Below are 17922 nucleotides of genomic sequence, written 5' to 3' on the forward strand. Positions count from 1 at the left end.
TGAGTAAAACTGAAGTTAGAGTGAGGAAAAGAAAATGGGAAGGAAAGAAAGACAGACAAATGGTCAAGGATAACCCTTTTTGCCTCCTTCCCTTAGCGCTAGGGCATAAAAAATACTTGAGAAGTTAATAGTTTTTGAATTACCTTCAGTAAGTATAATATTTAATGTGCATAAATATGACTCACCCATCCAACCTGATTTACAGCCAGAAATCCTTTCTCGTGAGGAGCTGTAACAAACACTGTAGAATCACTTGTCCTCATTGTATAGATAAGTCTTCTTGTTTCTATCATGTACATATGTACATAACCCATTTTTGTTATCAGGAAAACTATCCTATGCTTTATGTTAACCTACAATAATGATTATAATTATCATTATATTTGCAAACATAATAAAATAATCATAACTTATATAATATAAAATAAAACAAGATGCTCAAAGGAGACATCTGATGATTTGGGTCCAAAAAGAATGTAGGTAAAGAGATGTTGACATTCTAAACATTTTTCCAATCAGATTTTCTCTATCTATTATATGTTTTTTTTTTCTAATTTTACCATTAACAAACTCCAAGTGATGGCAAAAACTGATCATGGATTTTTTGACCAGATGATCTAAAAAGAAACAATTCTGCATGTATGCAAGATGCATGTATTAAATGCTTAGTTTTATTGCCATACATTTTTAACAAGAAATTTCAGAGGCACTCGTGTTGGGATTATTGGTTTCTCTTTTGATGAAAAATGGACCGCGTTTCATCAAATATATCTGGCAGTTTTACCTCTATTGCAATAGGAAAGTCATCTTTGTCTGTGAAATCAACATCAACAATTCTAGTTGTAAAAGGCTGGTTACCATGACAGGGTTGACCTACTTCTTGTATGTGAAGCTGGAAATAAATTTGGAAAAAGAAAAATCCGTACAAATTAATATAAAAAATATATATCTTATTTCTTTTTATGATATATGCTTTTTAAATATGTCTATAAAATTGGTTTTCTTGAGTGGCAGTATCCAAACAATAGCTGTGGCTACTAAGTTGTACTTAGCTTCCTGTAGAAGCAAGAACAATTTGACCTGGCTTTTCTTATAATGTGCCATTTTTATAAAATTTTCAAGTAAGGGCTATCCTTTGGGTAGCTGGACTGTTCATGTATTATAAATAGCCTATACTTATTTTAAAAATCAATATTTGAATCTTTTATAACAGATATGTTTCTGACAAATCACACCCCGAATTCCTTCAAAATGCAAATGAGTGCATGCATATCAAAGGTTATATGTAACACAGTTGACAACAAGAGTGCACACACGGAAATGTCTTTCCTGCTTTACTTATTATAATTGAATGTCAATATAGTTAGACTAATGCTTATAGTATCTAAGAAACAAACCTAACTACGTAAATTGAACATTGACCAATGAATCATAAAAATGAGTTCAAGGCCAAATGAACCCAGCCAGACAACATGAACACAATGCAATCATTATATACACCTATTGCTTATAGTATCTGAGAAACAGAAATAACAATGAAAACTTAACATTGACTAATGAACTATGAAAATGAGGTCTAGGTCAGATGAAATCTGACAGACAGACATGTACCAGTACACCTTACAATCATTCCATTCACCAAATATAGTGGCCCTACTGCTTATGGTATATCTGATAAATAGACCCAACTGAAAACAAGAGTGCACACGCTGAAATGTCTCGCCTTCTTTACTAATCATTGATATTATGTTGATAGTCCTAAATATAAAGCTTTATTACAACTGTCACATAAACTTAACATTAACCAAGTAAACTAAACATTGACCAGTGAACCATGAAAATGAGGTCAAGGTCAGATGAACCATGCTAGGCAGGCATGTACAGCTAACAATTCTTCCATACAACAAATATAGTTGACCTATTGCTTATAGTTTAAGAAAAACAGACCAAAACACAAAAACTTAACACTGAGCAATGAACCTTGAAAATGAGGTCAAGGTCAAATAAAACCTGCATGACTGCCAAATAGATCATAAAATATTTCCATACACCAAATATAGTTGAACTATTGCATATAGTATTAGAAAAAAAGACCAAAACTCAAAAAACTTAACTTTGACCACTGAACCATGAAAATGAGGTCAAGGTCAGATGACACCTGCCCGCTAGACATGTACACCTTACAATAATTCCATACACCAAATATAGTAGACCTATGGCATACAGTATAAGAAAAACAGACCAAAACACAAAAACTTAACTATAACCACTGAACCATGAAAATGAGGTCAAGGTCAGATGACACCTGCCAGTTGGACATGTACACCTTACAGTCCTTCCATACACCAAATATACTAGACCTATTGCTTATAGTATCTGAGATATGGACTTGACCACCAAAACTTAACCTTGTTCATTGATCCATGAAATGAGGTCGAGGTCAAGTGAAAACTGTCTGACGGGCACGAGGACCTTGCAAGGTACGCACATACCAAATATAGTTGAACTATTGCATATAGTATTAGAAAAAAAGACCAAAACTCAAAAACTTAACTTTGACCACTGAACCATGAAAATGAGGTCAAGGTCAGATGACACCTGCCCGCTAGACATGTACACCTTACAATCATTCCATACACCAAATATAGTAGACCTATGGCATACAGTATAAGAAAAACAGACCAAAACACAAAAACTTAACTATAACCACTGAACCATGAAAATGAGGTCAAGGTCAGATGACACCTGCCAGTTGGACATGTACACCTTACAGTCCTTCCATACACCAAATATACTAGACCTATTGCTTATAGTATCTGAGATATGGACTTGACCACCAAAACTTAACCTTGTTCACTGATCCATGAAATGAGGTCGAGGTCAAGTGAAAACTGTCTGATGGGCATGAGGACCTTGCAAGGTACGCACATACCAAATATAGTTATCCTATTACTTATAATAAGAGAGAATCTAACATTACAAAAAATCTTAACTTTTTTTTCAAGTAGTCACTGAACCATGAAAATGAGGTCAAGGACATTGGACATGTGACTGACGGAAACTTCGTAACATGAGGCATCCATATACAAAGTATGAAGCATCCAGACCTTCCACCTTCTAAAATATAAAGCTTTTAAGAAGTTAGCTAACGCCGCCGCCGCCGTAGCCGCCGCCGCCGCCGCCGCCGCCGCCGGATCACTATCCCTATGTCGAGCTTTCTGCGACAAAAGTCGCAGGCTCGACAAAAACTGAACATTGTACAATGAACCATGAAAATGAGGATAAGGTCAGATAAAACCTGTCAGACAGACAAGTACACTTTGCAATCATTCCTTGCATCAAATACAGCTGATCTATTGCTTATAGTATCTGAGAAACAGACCAAACAACAAAAACTTAACATTAACCAATGAACCATGAAAATGAGGTCAAGGTCAGATGAAACCTGCCAATATGACATGTAGACCTTACAATCATTTCACACACCAATACAGTTGATCCATTGCTTATACATGTAGTATCTGATATGCAGACTTCACCACAAAAACTTAACCTTGATCACTGATCCATGAAATGAGGTAGAGTTCAGATACACCCTAACTGATGGACATGTAGACCTTGCAAGGACCCCCTATACCAAATATAGTTATTCTATTACTCATAATAAGTGAGTATTTCACATGACCAAAAAATTCTAACTTTTTTCAAGCAGTCTTTAAAACTTGAAAATGAGGCCAAGGACAAGGGACATATGACAGGAGGAAACTTCATAACATAAGGCATCTACACACAAGGTATGAAGCATCAAGGTCTTCTGTCTTCTGAAATATTAAGCTTTATACAAATAGTTTATGCTGTCTATGTTACACCAGCAAGATTGTTATCCCTATGTCTGGCATTCTATGACTTTCATTGAAGGTGAGACAATAAAAAAACAAAACAAACTTGGTTATGTTCTAATCAGCCAGTCAATAAAAAACAACAATGACAAAAAAAACTAAATCAGACTAAAAATAGATTTTTTCATAATTAACCTACATTGATTTTGCTTCTTTTAACAAATCATATAAACATACTTATTAATCTATACACTCTGAAAATATTGATTGATTGATTGGTGTTAACGCCACTTTCAACACTATTGTGCTATTTTGTGGTGGTCAGGTTTTATTGGTGGAGAAAGCCGGAGTGCCCAGAGGGAACCAATTTTCCATTTGTAAAGGGGCATAACTCTAGAGCATTACAAGTGACACCACCAAAATTCAAACTTGACAAGTTTCTATTATAAATCTACCTTGCCCCCATAGTCCTCCCTTACAGCATATAACAATAGCATAGAGGGATCTGGATTATTATCCACTGTCAGCATTGTAAAGGTCGCTGTGTGACTGTCAAACAGTCGTTTGATGCAACTCTGTAAGGAGTACAGTTGTGTGAAACCAACCACTCTATCCTCCTGTAATTATAAGGTTAATATGTATGTTAAATTTTATTTTACATTTCAATAACATTTTTTGCAAATTTTAGCTACATGAAGCATATGTAAAGCAATAATTTTTTTTTAATATGAATATGTCATGACTGCCCAACAAACATTTGATTTCATAAGATTTGGCAAAATGAAATTAAGAAGATTTGGTATGATTGCAAATGAGACAACTCTCCAACAGAGACCAAATGATGGAAAAGTAAGCAAATATAGGTCACTGTACAGTCTTCATCAATGAGAAAAATTCCATATCAAAAGGCAAGCTATAAATGGCCCCCAAAATGACAAATGTAAAACAATTCAAACAAGAAAACTAACAGCATAAAAACAATAAACTAAAAAGAAATATGATATACAGCAACACACCTGAATTACAGGCTCCTGACTTGGGACAGGCACATACAAATTGTGGTGGGGTAATTATAGAAATAGATGCTGTACAATTCCCACCAGAGACCAAATGACATAGTAGTAAGCAACTATAGGTCAACTCTTATAGCTATAAATAATCAGCAATAACAACTTATAAAAAAATCATGTAATATCTAAGACTAAAATATCAATCAGTACACATCCAACATTAAACAATGGGCACCCATTTCTTAAAATAAGAAGTATTTTACTTAAGTACTCATTTAAAGCTATGTCTTTAGTTATTCAAGAAGATTAAATGTAATTTTGGAAAGGAATCATATAATCAGCTAGTCCAAGATTACTCTGATGTTTGACAGTCTTTTTCAGGATGTGTTAGGGCTGTGGGACATTGGAGCGCATTCCATATAGAAAACATTAAAATAGCTGACACAGACTGTCTCAAAATCATAATATATCCATTTCTAAGTAGTTAAATAATACATCATTCAATTGCTTGTTCATTTTCATCCACAAATATGTAACTTCATTAACACACAATCCCCTTGTAGTACAAATGAAAGCTTTATTTCCATCAACCATCCATTTTTTGTTATGTTCTTTTTTACTTTATGACCTGTTTCAATATCCATGTTAAGGCTGACCAGTGTCCATCAGGGTCCATCTTATATCCAACCACCTGACAGTTGTTCAAAGTTCTATTATGGTCATAAACTTTCTTTGGTTCTCTACCATCTGTAAAAACAGTGAAGGAATGTGATTTTTTTTCAAATTTTGAAGTACTGGGAGCTAAAATGTAAAGCCTAACAGGAGTTAAAATTTTCTATATCTGTAGTGAGGAAGAAGTAAGTCTGTTGATACAAATTAATATGTCATATGTTGAAAATTTTGTCACAAATCAACTTTTAATGTTTGAATCACTGTTTATATTGAACAGATTGATAATTATTATTGATATTGAATAAATACAACATCACATGCAGTTTTGTGAGTAAAAACATGTATTTTCATCTTTCAGAAGATCATTTTTTTTACTCAGGTAAATTAATCAATGAGTGATGGATTTTTCTTAGAAGAAATTTAAAGGTCCCAGTGAATAAATCACACAGAAAACAATAGCTATTGTATTTATTCAATTGGTCAATAGAACTGACAAAAGTTTAAATAGATCGACCAATAGATGACTCTGTGGAAAATTTTCATTTGGTTTGCAATAATTAGGAACAGACACATTATTTTCATTTGAATTAGGGATTTGGCGTTTATTTTTCTCTGAAATTCAGGATGAGACCCCATCCTCCTCCTCTCATTAACATATAGAATAATGTCTCTCTGTGCTTGTTAATGTCATATAAAGCTAAATTTCATAACTGGCTACCTGAAAAATTATGCAGATAAACTGATTTATCTGTCACCATGGCAACTGTATCAGCAGAAATCCAGGTCCAAAACTTGACATCTTCCTTCATCTGATAAGTCTTTATCTCTGACTTGTTATGTAAATCATATAGCTGTATAGTTTTGCCACCTGTACATAAAATTCATTGGTATATAAATCTGATGAGATTTGGCATAAAACTCTACAAAAAACTTAGTCAACTTTAATAATCATAAATATAAGCTAACCAATTAGCTTTATGATAATCTACGTCAGCTCATAATACTTAAAATATCTATGGTAATTTTTTAGGATATCAAAAATAATGAATAAAGAGCTGTAATGGGACATGGAATAATACAACTACAGTCTACTGACAAGTGAATGATTAAAATTTAGTTTAAAGATCTTAATGAGAAATATCATGGAATTGACAGTCATCTTGGTTTTTTTTATAAAATTTGGGCATGTGAGATTTTTAATGGACATTTGTGCTTTTTCTATAGGACATTTTTGCTTTATCAACATAAATTTGAGTTTTCATGGTTAAAAATTTAAAAAAAAAAAAAAAAAAACACAATACATTCATATATTTATATACAGCTAAAAGATTTCATCTTACATCATCATGCTTGTGTCAGATGAAAACAATAAAACTTCAGGAGGGCAGATTGAAGTAAATTCCTTATAACAACCATGACTCTTTCTATAGTTAACATGATTTTTTTATTAGTTGTTATTGGCTTTGCACTAGCTGTAAGTTATTAAACTGCGAGTACTCTCAGACCCATACTTAGTGTCTTTTAGTTTTTAGGGATGAAGGATTTTAAATACCATGCCACGTCCGGTACGTGTTTTTGTTTGATGTTTTTCTTCTTTGTGTTGATCTGATGAACCTTTTTCAACTGATTTTTATAGTTTGTTCTTATGCTGTGCTGTTACACTTCTGTTGAGCGCTCACAAACATGTTTAACCATGCCACATTCTTTATGTGCCTTTCCCAAGTCATTACCTGTAGTTCAGTGGTTGTTGTTGGTGCATGTCTGTCATATTTGCTTTCATAATTGTTCTGTTATAAATTAGGCCGTTAAATTTCTCAATTGAATTGTTTCATAATTTTTATGTAGGGCATTTTTATAGCTGACTATACAGTATGTGTTTTTCTCATTGTTGAAGGCTGCACGGTTGCCTATTACTACATCCACATCATTTGAACTTTGTTGGATAGTTGTCTCATTGGCAATCATACCACATCTCCTTATTTTTATAATGAAAAGCATATGGTTTAAAAATAACAAATTGAAACAGCTTAGATAAGACTATGGTGGTAAAATTTCACATACTATCCATGCAGTACATTGTATACACGAGGAATATAGTTTCCATCTTTAAATCTACTTATAAAGCTGCTTGAAGAATTTAGGGGAAAATTTAAATGTTCTAACCATAAAAAAATCGTTTTTTGTTTCTCTATTGGTTTCGGGAATAATGTTTTTATGAGTTTGTGGTTTGTACGGGAAAATTTGCAAAGAATATGGGAACATCTGTTTAGTTCAGGTGTATCAAAGTTTAAAAGCACAGATATCCTTTTGTGTTAAAAAAAAAGTGCAAATGTCCTGCACCCTTGAAATTAAAGTAGGCAGTCTTAATTTGGAATTCAAGTTGAAAAATCATCAAAATAGGACAGAACTACAATAATCTATATCTCTGAAAAGGTAAATGTTACATCAAACTTCCAATCAGGAATTTTTAAAAAGATAACAAACAAAAGCATCTGTAAACTAAATGCTTTATATTAAAATATAAAGTTTCAGATTAGGTCTTCACTGGCAAATATGACCATTAATATAAAATACTTCTGCAAGTAAATAACATTGAAACACTGAATAACAGAATATTAGTGTATTAGATATTCACTTATCTATACTGTACATACCGTAATTTCATGTCAGATTTTGTAGGCATTTTTTTTGGCCTTTAATGGGACAGTTAAATCTATGCTATGTTCATTGTTCATCCTAAGCAGTCGCATACAGTGTATTTAATGGAGAATGAAATGTTTGTTTAGGCTAATTTTTTATGTAAAATGTTAACTGAGAATATAGCAAAAATCAGACTCATGCAAAATTTCCTAACATACATAATATCTATCAAAGGGCAATAACTAAAAAAAAGAATGTTCTTTATAACTTGTATATTGCTATGAATGCATTAGGTGTTTTTATAACTCTGTTCTTTTAAAAGGGGTCCCATTGTTCTTGCTTATGTTTTCTGTTCTTCTTTGTGCTTTTTAATTCTTCAATGTCTGTGTTGTTTATACTGATAACAAGTCTCGTCTATCCTTTTTCATGAAAATCATGTTTCTATTTCAAATTTCCAAGTCGGCATAGTTTCAGGGTTTGAACATTTACTTTACCGATGGTTTATTAATTTGGGGATATTTTAGGATTAGATAAGAGTCAATTACCAATCAGCTATTTTGAGATACCCAATCACTTGGTAAAACTTATCTACGTATTTCATTGGAGTAACACAATGGGTGTCCCATGTGGAGCAGGATTTGCTTACCCTTTCATCATCCCCTGTTTTTGGGGGAGTTTGTATTGCTCAGTCTTAAATTTTCTATGATGTGTTTTGTGTACTCTCGAACTATCATTTTCTATGTTCAGTGGACCATGAAATTGGGATCAAAACTCTACTTTGGCATTAAAATTAGAAAGATCATATCATAGGGAACATGTGTACTAAGTTTCAAGTTGATTGGACTTCAACTTCATCAAAAACTACCTTGACCAAAAACTTTAACCTGAAGTGGGACAGACAGACGGACGAATGGATGCACAGACCGAAAAACATAATGCCCTTCTACTATTGTAGGTGGGGCATAAAAACTCACATCTTACTGCTACAATATGTTGTTTTCTAGGATTGACAATACTGGAGTCCGCCTGTACTGGTTTTCTGTATGGATGTTCGTCATTATCCATATTAAATATGATCAGCTGGTTGTCTTCTCTGACACATATATATTTATCAGACTCCATTGTAACTGTATGGAATTTTATAGTATTACTGTCAATTCCTAAAGATTGAAGCTGAAACAATGAGATTTTCAGTGAAAAATAGAATTCTCAATACAGTAGTAAGATCAGATGTCAGTAAAAATATGGCTCAAAAATATCATTCCTTTAGAAAATGAAAAGTATTTTAGCAGAACTATAATATTACTATTCTAGAATCCAGAATTCAAACCTACCTAGGATTTACACTTGGTGGCTCTTATTTTTATTTAGGTGATTTGTTTAAAATGTGCTTTTACATCTAAAAACCAACAAGGAACAAGCTGTCAAATGGTTTTCTGTATTTTGAAGGCACTATCAGACTTGTTTGAAAACCTACTCTGTCAGGCAGGATTTAATAAGCCATGGAGAAGATATGAAAACCCACTTTGCTCCTTGAATTGAAAAATTAAAAAGTATTAAATATCTATCAAATAACATCGAACAGGTGTTTATAAAAAATTAGTCTGACAGATATCAGTATTCATAGTTTTGAATTTTTTCTCACATATATGACAGTTGTTTTTCATTCGTTAGATGTGTCTGAGCTTTTGATTTTGCCATTTGATAAGGGACTTTCCATTTTAAATTTTCCTTGGAGTTCGGTATTTTTGTTTTTTTACTTTTTGCATTAAGGCTTGAAACATATATATATACTGAAATAAGTACAAAACTGAAAAAAAAAAATATTTTGAGATCTAAGTCATTGTCATCAATATTTAAATTTGACCAAAGGCTTTACCTAAAATGATATTTTGCTACAAAATGCATTAAATTAACATGTCAGTATGTATAAAATATGTTTTTTGGGTAAGAAATACCAAAAAGCACCTGTGAGAATTTTATAACAGCTGTCTATTGCTGAAGACTGTATATTGGCCTCTAAAATGTCTTTGGCTTTTATGTGTCATTAGGTATACAGTCATATTGATTGACACCTTTAAGGTAAGGTTTGCATGAAACCTGGATTTTTTGCTAAGTGATATTATACCAATATGATACATCATTTTGTTCAGGGAGGAGTACCCAATCATTTAATGAAAAAAAATCGAACATCGCCTGTCCTGTTTTTTCAGGTGAAAAGCTCAAAATTCCGATTTTTGACGATTTTTAGGGAAAATTGTATTTGAATTCTTCTGAAATAATAATGTATGCGAGTGACTATAAAGAAATAAAACTGAATAAAACATGTTTAAATAATTGTGGTCCATTAATTAATAATACATTTTAATTAAAAAAATCATAAAAAAGTTCCTAAAAACAAGATTTTTTAATTTTTTGGTTAAAAAAACCCATTGCCATGGCAACAAAAAGCCAAAATTATCCCTTTTCCGGGTCCACCGTTTTTGTAAAAAACTGTGACCTAAAAGATTTAACTATTTGCATTATAATGAGCTAATAAAATTGGTATGTCCCTGAACTCGTTTTTACGGAAATGGGCGTTATGTGTTCATCTTGTCAATTCTGTAAAACACAAAAATATTTTTTTTGTTGATCTCCAAAGAAGAAAGTCATCTTTAATAGCATCTTTTTACAAAGAATCATTTTGTCTTGTAACACTTTGGGAAAAAAACTTAATTCAAGTAGTTTGGGGGAGGGATAAAAGTTGCTGCAAGTTTTGTTAATTTGACATCGATTTTACATATAGCCATATTGGTCAATCATTTTTTTTCCAAATTAAGTTAAGAGGACGGAGGGGGGAGGGTCAGTGAACAAACTATGTGAATTAAGTTTTTTTTTTATCCTACATTGAACTTTTGATGTCGTCCCTTAACTTTTATGCCCACAACTATCAGTCGGAAGGGGAGGTGTTTAAATTTGGTCATACTTGTGTATCAATACATGTACAAGACTCTGATTTTGAAGGAAACACTTATATTCTTTCAGTGCTTCAAACTGTAATATTTTGAATCTTAGGAAAGCATTCAAATTGCCATTAAAAGTAATGAAAATTGCTTTATTTCCCCATGTTTGGTAAACTGTTTGTATGCAGCAATTGGATGAAAAGACATCAGTTTTGACTAGTAAAGTCATTTACAGCAGCCGTGTTTATTCCATTAGTTTAAATCTAGACATCAACAAATGTTATTCAAATATGATCAAATATTTCAAATATTTATGACGAAGCAGGGGAAAGCCTTGCAGGAGAAAGATACTGAGATTACTAGCATGATTTGTCCAATTGTTACACATGATGTTCAGATTTGGGGTCTTTGACCAAACAAACAAACTACATGCTCCTATACATGATGAAAGACGAAACAGACAATGGCCTGGGAATACAAATGACCAGCCGTATATGTATTGTTCATATTTAAAATAAGAAATGTAGTTATGTAGACCTGTGATATAAAAATCTTCCACATACTTTCAATAAATTAAAATCAGTTCAATGAAGTTCACAGGAGTAACGGCACTGTAGTTGAGGAGTCTCCACCGTCAATTGGCGATTTGATGTTCGCAAATGCAGTTTTACTGTCGATGCGTATATAGGGGAGACAGTAAAACGGAAATTTGCGACCGTCAAATCAAAATTGATTGTGTCTACTCTTCAACCACAGTAATGGAATTCCGATTCTAATGCATTACAAAACGAAATAATACGTAAGAGCTTAGAATAAATGGGGAATGTGTCCATGGGACATTGATGATGCCCCTCTTGCATAAACATAAAACATTATAAAGCATAACGTATAAATTCTATAACATTTGGTTGAAGTAAACTAAAGGTAGAGAACAGAAACGAAAAATTCAGAAAACGACCTCATAAAAATAATCCGAGCGTCGTCACTACTTCATTATGATCTCTTATATATACGGAGAAAGACTAAAAACTAACAATTTCCCGGATTTTATAGTGAGTCCGTGCATGTGTAGAGACACATGTTACCATCCTTGTTTTTAGATAAATTGATTCAAAGTTGACTGATATGCATAGAAGTCTGTTTGATTAGAGGTTGTAAAATGTCCGGTGGCAAATACTTCAGGCATGTTCAGGACGACACAATACAACAGTTGTGTCTGAAAGACACATTTTTTATTCATCCATAAAAGAAATTACGATAAGAAATATTCCGTCAGTTGTAAAAGTGATTGATAAAATAACATATATTTCGAATGATGTAAACGTGTGGGTTGTGTGCGTATTTGCGGATAAACCTTGCAAACTGTACATTTGAAAAGACCAAGTTCAACTGTCTGTCATTCGTAAAAATTATGCAATAAAAATATTTGAGAATATATATATGCATCCTCTATAAGTAAAACACATGGCGCATTATGTAAATTCCAACCATTTTAAACGAAATTGACTAAAAGTATCACAAAAATGTGCCGTTTTTCACTCAATTCTGCGTTTCTATAATTTGTATTTATACTTTATGAAAAATCGGAAACGGCGTGCATCAGACTTACAAATTAAATGAAAGAGACAGCTTAACAGTCAGTGAAAAAGTTATCGAGGTACAACACTTCTATCTTGTGAAAGGACAAGACAGGGATAAGCCATAAAAACACAAGATATTAGATCGATTTCTATTGAAATGAGCTTCCCATACATTAGTTTTTTTTAGGTTTACGGCTACAAGAGAAAGGGGACGGGAGAAAGGAGAAAGGTATACCCTGTCCGACCCCTCATAAATCTAGAACTGTAAAAGTGACGACATCAAAATTCAAATTTATTCTGTCTTTTTGTGGTAAAAAGCATTGTGCATAAGTTTCATATATCAGTTGGTTGAGGCAAACTAAAGTTAGAGAACGGAAACCAATTTTGCAACGGTAAAAACGGACGTACACTATGATAAGTACATTCGGTTGGACGTACAAACAGACAAGGATAAAACTCAATGCCCCGTTTGCTACGGCGGGGGCATAAAAATGTACATTTATGAAATAAAATAAAATTCCGCGAAATTTTATGAATGGTTTTTGCACAAAGACGTTATGGCTTAACCTGACGTCATATAAATGAAAACTAACAAACTGAAGGTCATAACGTTACTTGTACAATTCAAATTTTGATAAAATTACATCAAAACGGCGATTTTGAGGTAGGTGTTGTTTTATTTTCGATAATATTGTAGTTAACGAACATTGGTTAATCAAAGCAATTCAAAATGGCGGGTCCCTCCTTTTTTTCAATTATTTGAATTCAAGTTATCTCCCTGTGTATGCAAACCTTACCTTAATGCATATGCTATATAGTTTTTGTAATAGTACTTTCCTTTATTCTCAATTTTTATCTTTGATCTTACTTTATTGGTTATTGTCATGGTTTAACCATCCCTTGGTGTGCTAGCCATCAAGTGTATACAGGTTGACTGGTTACTTACTTTATTGACAATGGTCATGGTTTAAACATCCCTTGTAGTGCTAGCTATAAGGTGTAGACAGCTTAACTGGTTACTTACTTTATTGGTAATGGTTATGGTTTAAGCAATCCTTATTGTGCAGGCTATCACGTATGTACAGGTTGACTGGTTACTTACTTTATTGACAATGGTCATGGTTTAAGCATCCCTTATTGTGCTAGCTATAAAGTGTGTACAGGTTGACTGGTTACTGGTGCTAGCTATAAAGTGTGGACAGATTGACAGGTTACTTACTTTGTTAACAATGGTCATGGTTTAAGCATCCCTTGGTGTGCTAGCTATAAGCTGTGAACAGGTTAATTGGTTACTTACTTTATTGGATATGGTCATGGTTTGAATATCCCTTGTTGCATTAGCTATAGGGTGTGGACAGGTTAATTGCTGAATTACTTTGTTGACAAGGTTAATGGTTTAAGCATCACTTCGGTGGGCAAGCTGTAAGGTGGATACAGGTTAGCTGGTTACTTTCTTTATTAGAAATGGTCATGGTTTAACCATCCTTTATTGTGCTATATATATAAGGTGTGGACAGTTTGACTGCTTACTTACATTATTGGTAATGGTTAGAGTTTAACCATCCCTTGTTGTGCTAGCTATAAGGTGTAGACAGGTAAATGGTTACTTACTTTGTTGGCAATGGTCATGGTTTAAGCATCCCTTGTTCTGCTAACTGTAAGGTCTAAACAGGTTAACTAATTCCTTATTTGTTGGTTATGATCATTACTTTTTGTTACTTACTTTTATAATGATATGTTTCTCCATAGGTGGAGGACAACTGTGCATTTCTCTTCCTTTTTCACGCCTCCAAATCTAAATTCAGAAAATCATGTAGAAATGAAAGTTTAATGTTAAAGACAATACATCCTAACTTTCACTTAAATGTCTAAACAAGAATGACATATTATATAATATATAAAAGCATTTAGATTTTTACTGTAACTCAAGGATATCAAAATATAAGAAACAATTTTCTTTTTTGGTAAGGTGGTTATTCATATCTATTATGTAATAAACTGCTTCGCTGAGCGCAGCTGGATACGCCCGCAGAGGTCTAACCCTGAACAGTTGGGGCAAAAATGGACACAATATTCAAGCTTGATACAGGTCTGAATTTGGATTGTAATTAAATATTTGACATACATCTATTATAGGTTTCTGAATAAATTCAGTCAAAGAACTTGAAGTTGGTTATATGAATTGAATTTACCTGGTATATTCAATTAAAGATTTCTTGCTGTTGTGCAATTCACTGTGCTGTTGCGCAATACTTAGTAAATCTGTTGTCAGACTATAAACAAATAAAATTTATAAAATTCTAAAGGGAGCTTACATCAATAGATATAAACAGTTCACCAAAGTTTCATACTAATTGCTGAAAGCATTTTTGAGTTTTTGTCTGAAAACTGGAAAATCCCCCCTTTTTTAATGAATAAACCCCATAATTCGGAAATGTAAAATCTAAAATTTATAAAATTATAAAGAGAGCTTACATCAATAGATATCAACAATTCATCAAAGTTTCATGAGAACTGCTGAAAGCATTTTTGAGTTATTGTCCGAAAACTGGAAAATCCCCCTTTTTTTATGAATAAAACCCCATTACTCGGAAACGTAAAATCTAAAATTTATAAAAATCTAAAGGGAGCTCATGTCAATAGATATAAACAATTAACCACAATTTCTTGCAAGTTGGTGAAAGCATTCTTGAGTTATTGTCCGAAAACTGGAAAATCCCCCTTTTTTTAATGAATAAAACCCCATAACTCGGAAACGTAAAATCTACAATTTATAAAAAACGAAAGGGAGCTCACGTCAATAGATATAAACAATTCACCAAAGTTTTAAGCAAATTGGTTAAAGCGTTTTTGAGTTAATGTCCGACATGTTGACGACGGACGGACGGACGGACAGACGGACAGACAGACGGACGTACAACGGTATACCATAATACGTCCCGTAAACGGGCGTATAAAAAAAAAACTATATTATGACATCACAGCAAGTGACCTTTCTGCACTAAAAATTCTAGATTATATAAACCAGTTCATTTATCAATGAAATTAACACAATTTTGTTGTTAATGTAATTTCAGGAGTCAAATATAGGCTCTTAATAAGAAATAATACACAAAACTGACCGACATCAATTGATGTCAGTAGAGCAGTTGATTTTGAAGCCAACCGATCTATAGTTAGGTATTTCTTTTTTTTTTACTTATTCAAAAACAATATTGCACAAGCTATTACTGAGGATTCAATAATTTTCGTGGGTATCAATTTTCATGGATTCAGGGAAAAAAAAGCATTTTCGTGGATATTTGATTTTGTAGTTTTGACAATCTCCACTCTGATGCCTGGTATAGAATTTTTTTAATTTGATGAACATTTGAATTTGTGTATTTGTGATCAACCTGTACCCACAAAACCCATGATAATAGACTATTTTCATATTACCGAATTTTGACTCCGGATTATATAATTTGTCGACTGGTTACCTTGGACATCATGGTACCAAGTTAAGTAAGAGCAAGCTAAAGAAGTAAAACCAAACTTTCAATCGGTACAATTTTGGTGGAAAATTACCTGGTTAATATTTTTTTTTCACTACAAAATCAAAGGAAAACAGTAAACTTTCCCCTCAAATTACACCGATTATATGTTTGATTTTACTTATTTTGGCTGCTCTTACTTGACAGAGTACCATGATGTCCAAGGTAACCAGTCGATAAATTATATAATCCGGAGTCAAAAGTCAGTAATATGAAAATAGTCTATTGGTATCCAACGATTAATAATGAATTCACAGTAACAGATTTCTGCACTGGTACAGCTATTTCAGTGGAGATCCCTGGTATACTAGTACCTAAAGACCAGGGTATCTTTATTTCAGGTATTTCAGTATCATATACTAGTGTGTTTCAAAAAAATAAAAATGTAAAACAAAGTACAATTACTTTTTATGTAACAGTCTATTAAGGTGGCTGGGGCGTCTTAATTAAAATCCATAGAATTTTTAAATAATTTGTCAAAATAAATTTTTTATCATACTTTTTTCAAAAATATAATAAAAAGTATGGGTCACCAGACATTTTTTCAAGCTACAGGTTGTGCAAAATTGTCAGATTTTGTATAGATTATGCATAGAAAATCCAATTTTGTGTGATAAAAAGAAAACTACATGATAGAATTTTAAGATAAAATGTGAGAAGATAGCTCTTACAACATGCTTTCAGATAAAAAAAGAAAAAATGGGGTCACCGAACTTGTTTTCTTGCTACATATTAAAATAGGTAAATTCACAACACTTTCTATTGTAAAATTACTTTATCTGAGTTATCTCCCCTACTATCTGAATTATCTCCCCTTATTTGGCAAAGTTGAAAAAAATGAATCAAACACAAACATGGTGTTTTTTTTAGAAATTACAGCCGTAAATATGATAAAACACATAATTTTCTATATTTACACCAAAAAGTCTTTAATACACATAAATTACATACTACTCTAAAAATTTGCACATTTCATTAAAGATCTAGACCAACTGTTATCTGCTACTTCAAAATCCAAGATGGAGGAAGACACCCGAGCCACATTAAGGCGAAGTGTACGTAATTGCACGCCTCTAGCGGAATTTAGGATAAAAAACGTGCGTCGTTAGTTACGCGGGTTATCTCCCCTACTCCAAGAAAGGAAAAATGGGCACATGAAAGAGAAATAACTTCGTGCGGTCTATCATGAATTCAAACAAGTATTCATGTGCTATCTCAAAATTTCAAAGAAATTATTAGAATGACTCTAATCAGAAATCTGAGTATCCTATTGTGAGTTAGTATGACTATATTACCACTGTTTTTGTTTTAGTTAAATACGCAGGAGCAGGTACACAAAACGACTCGTGTTTATTTCAACAGAAGGTAAAAACGCCTAAACAACAAAATTATAACCAAATAAAAAATAAACCAGTGACAATTCTGCTTCTATTCGTTTCAAATTCATTAAAATCAAACCTGAATTGACCCCCACAATATTTTTTTGAAAAACCATAGTTTTTATTGAATTTCACAGTGTACTGTAGCGTAAAATTGTAGGTAACAAATAATTATATTGCATGTGAATTTGTGTTTTGAACAAGAAAGACGTTGGCATGTCCGTTTTTATGCAATTGAAAATTTTTATGATGTTTTATATTTTATTATTTAGGTAAAAAGTATAAAAGATACGGGGGTAATCGACCACTAGTACAACATTTATAAGC

General features: G+C 32.7%; 1 protein-coding gene across 4 annotated transcripts in view; it reads right to left on the reverse strand.

Annotated features, from left to right (window-relative positions):
- The window catches only part of LOC127712542 (uncharacterized), a 173191-nt gene that overhangs the window by 39705 nt on the left and 115564 nt on the right, over positions 1–17922 (reverse strand). For all 4 annotated transcript variants that reach the window (XM_052219031.1, XM_052219030.1, XM_052219032.1 and 1 more), the window contains 7 exons: positions 14407–14478; positions 9136–9334; positions 6240–6389; positions 5478–5596; positions 4295–4456; positions 785–892; positions 186–353 (listed from right to left, as the gene is read on the reverse strand). In XM_052219031.1, coding sequence (XP_052074991.1) covers positions 186–353; positions 785–892; positions 4295–4456; positions 5478–5596; positions 6240–6389; positions 9136–9334; positions 14407–14478 — 978 coding nt within the window. The remainder of the gene's footprint in view (positions 1–185; positions 354–784; positions 893–4294; positions 4457–5477; positions 5597–6239; positions 6390–9135; positions 9335–14406; positions 14479–17922) is intronic.

This window comes from Mytilus californianus, unplaced genomic scaffold (assembly GCF_021869535.1).
Source record: "Mytilus californianus isolate M0D057914Y unplaced genomic scaffold, xbMytCali1.0.p SCAF_8, whole genome shotgun sequence".
Classification (NCBI taxonomy): Eukaryota; Metazoa; Mollusca; class Bivalvia; order Mytilida; family Mytilidae; genus Mytilus; species Mytilus californianus.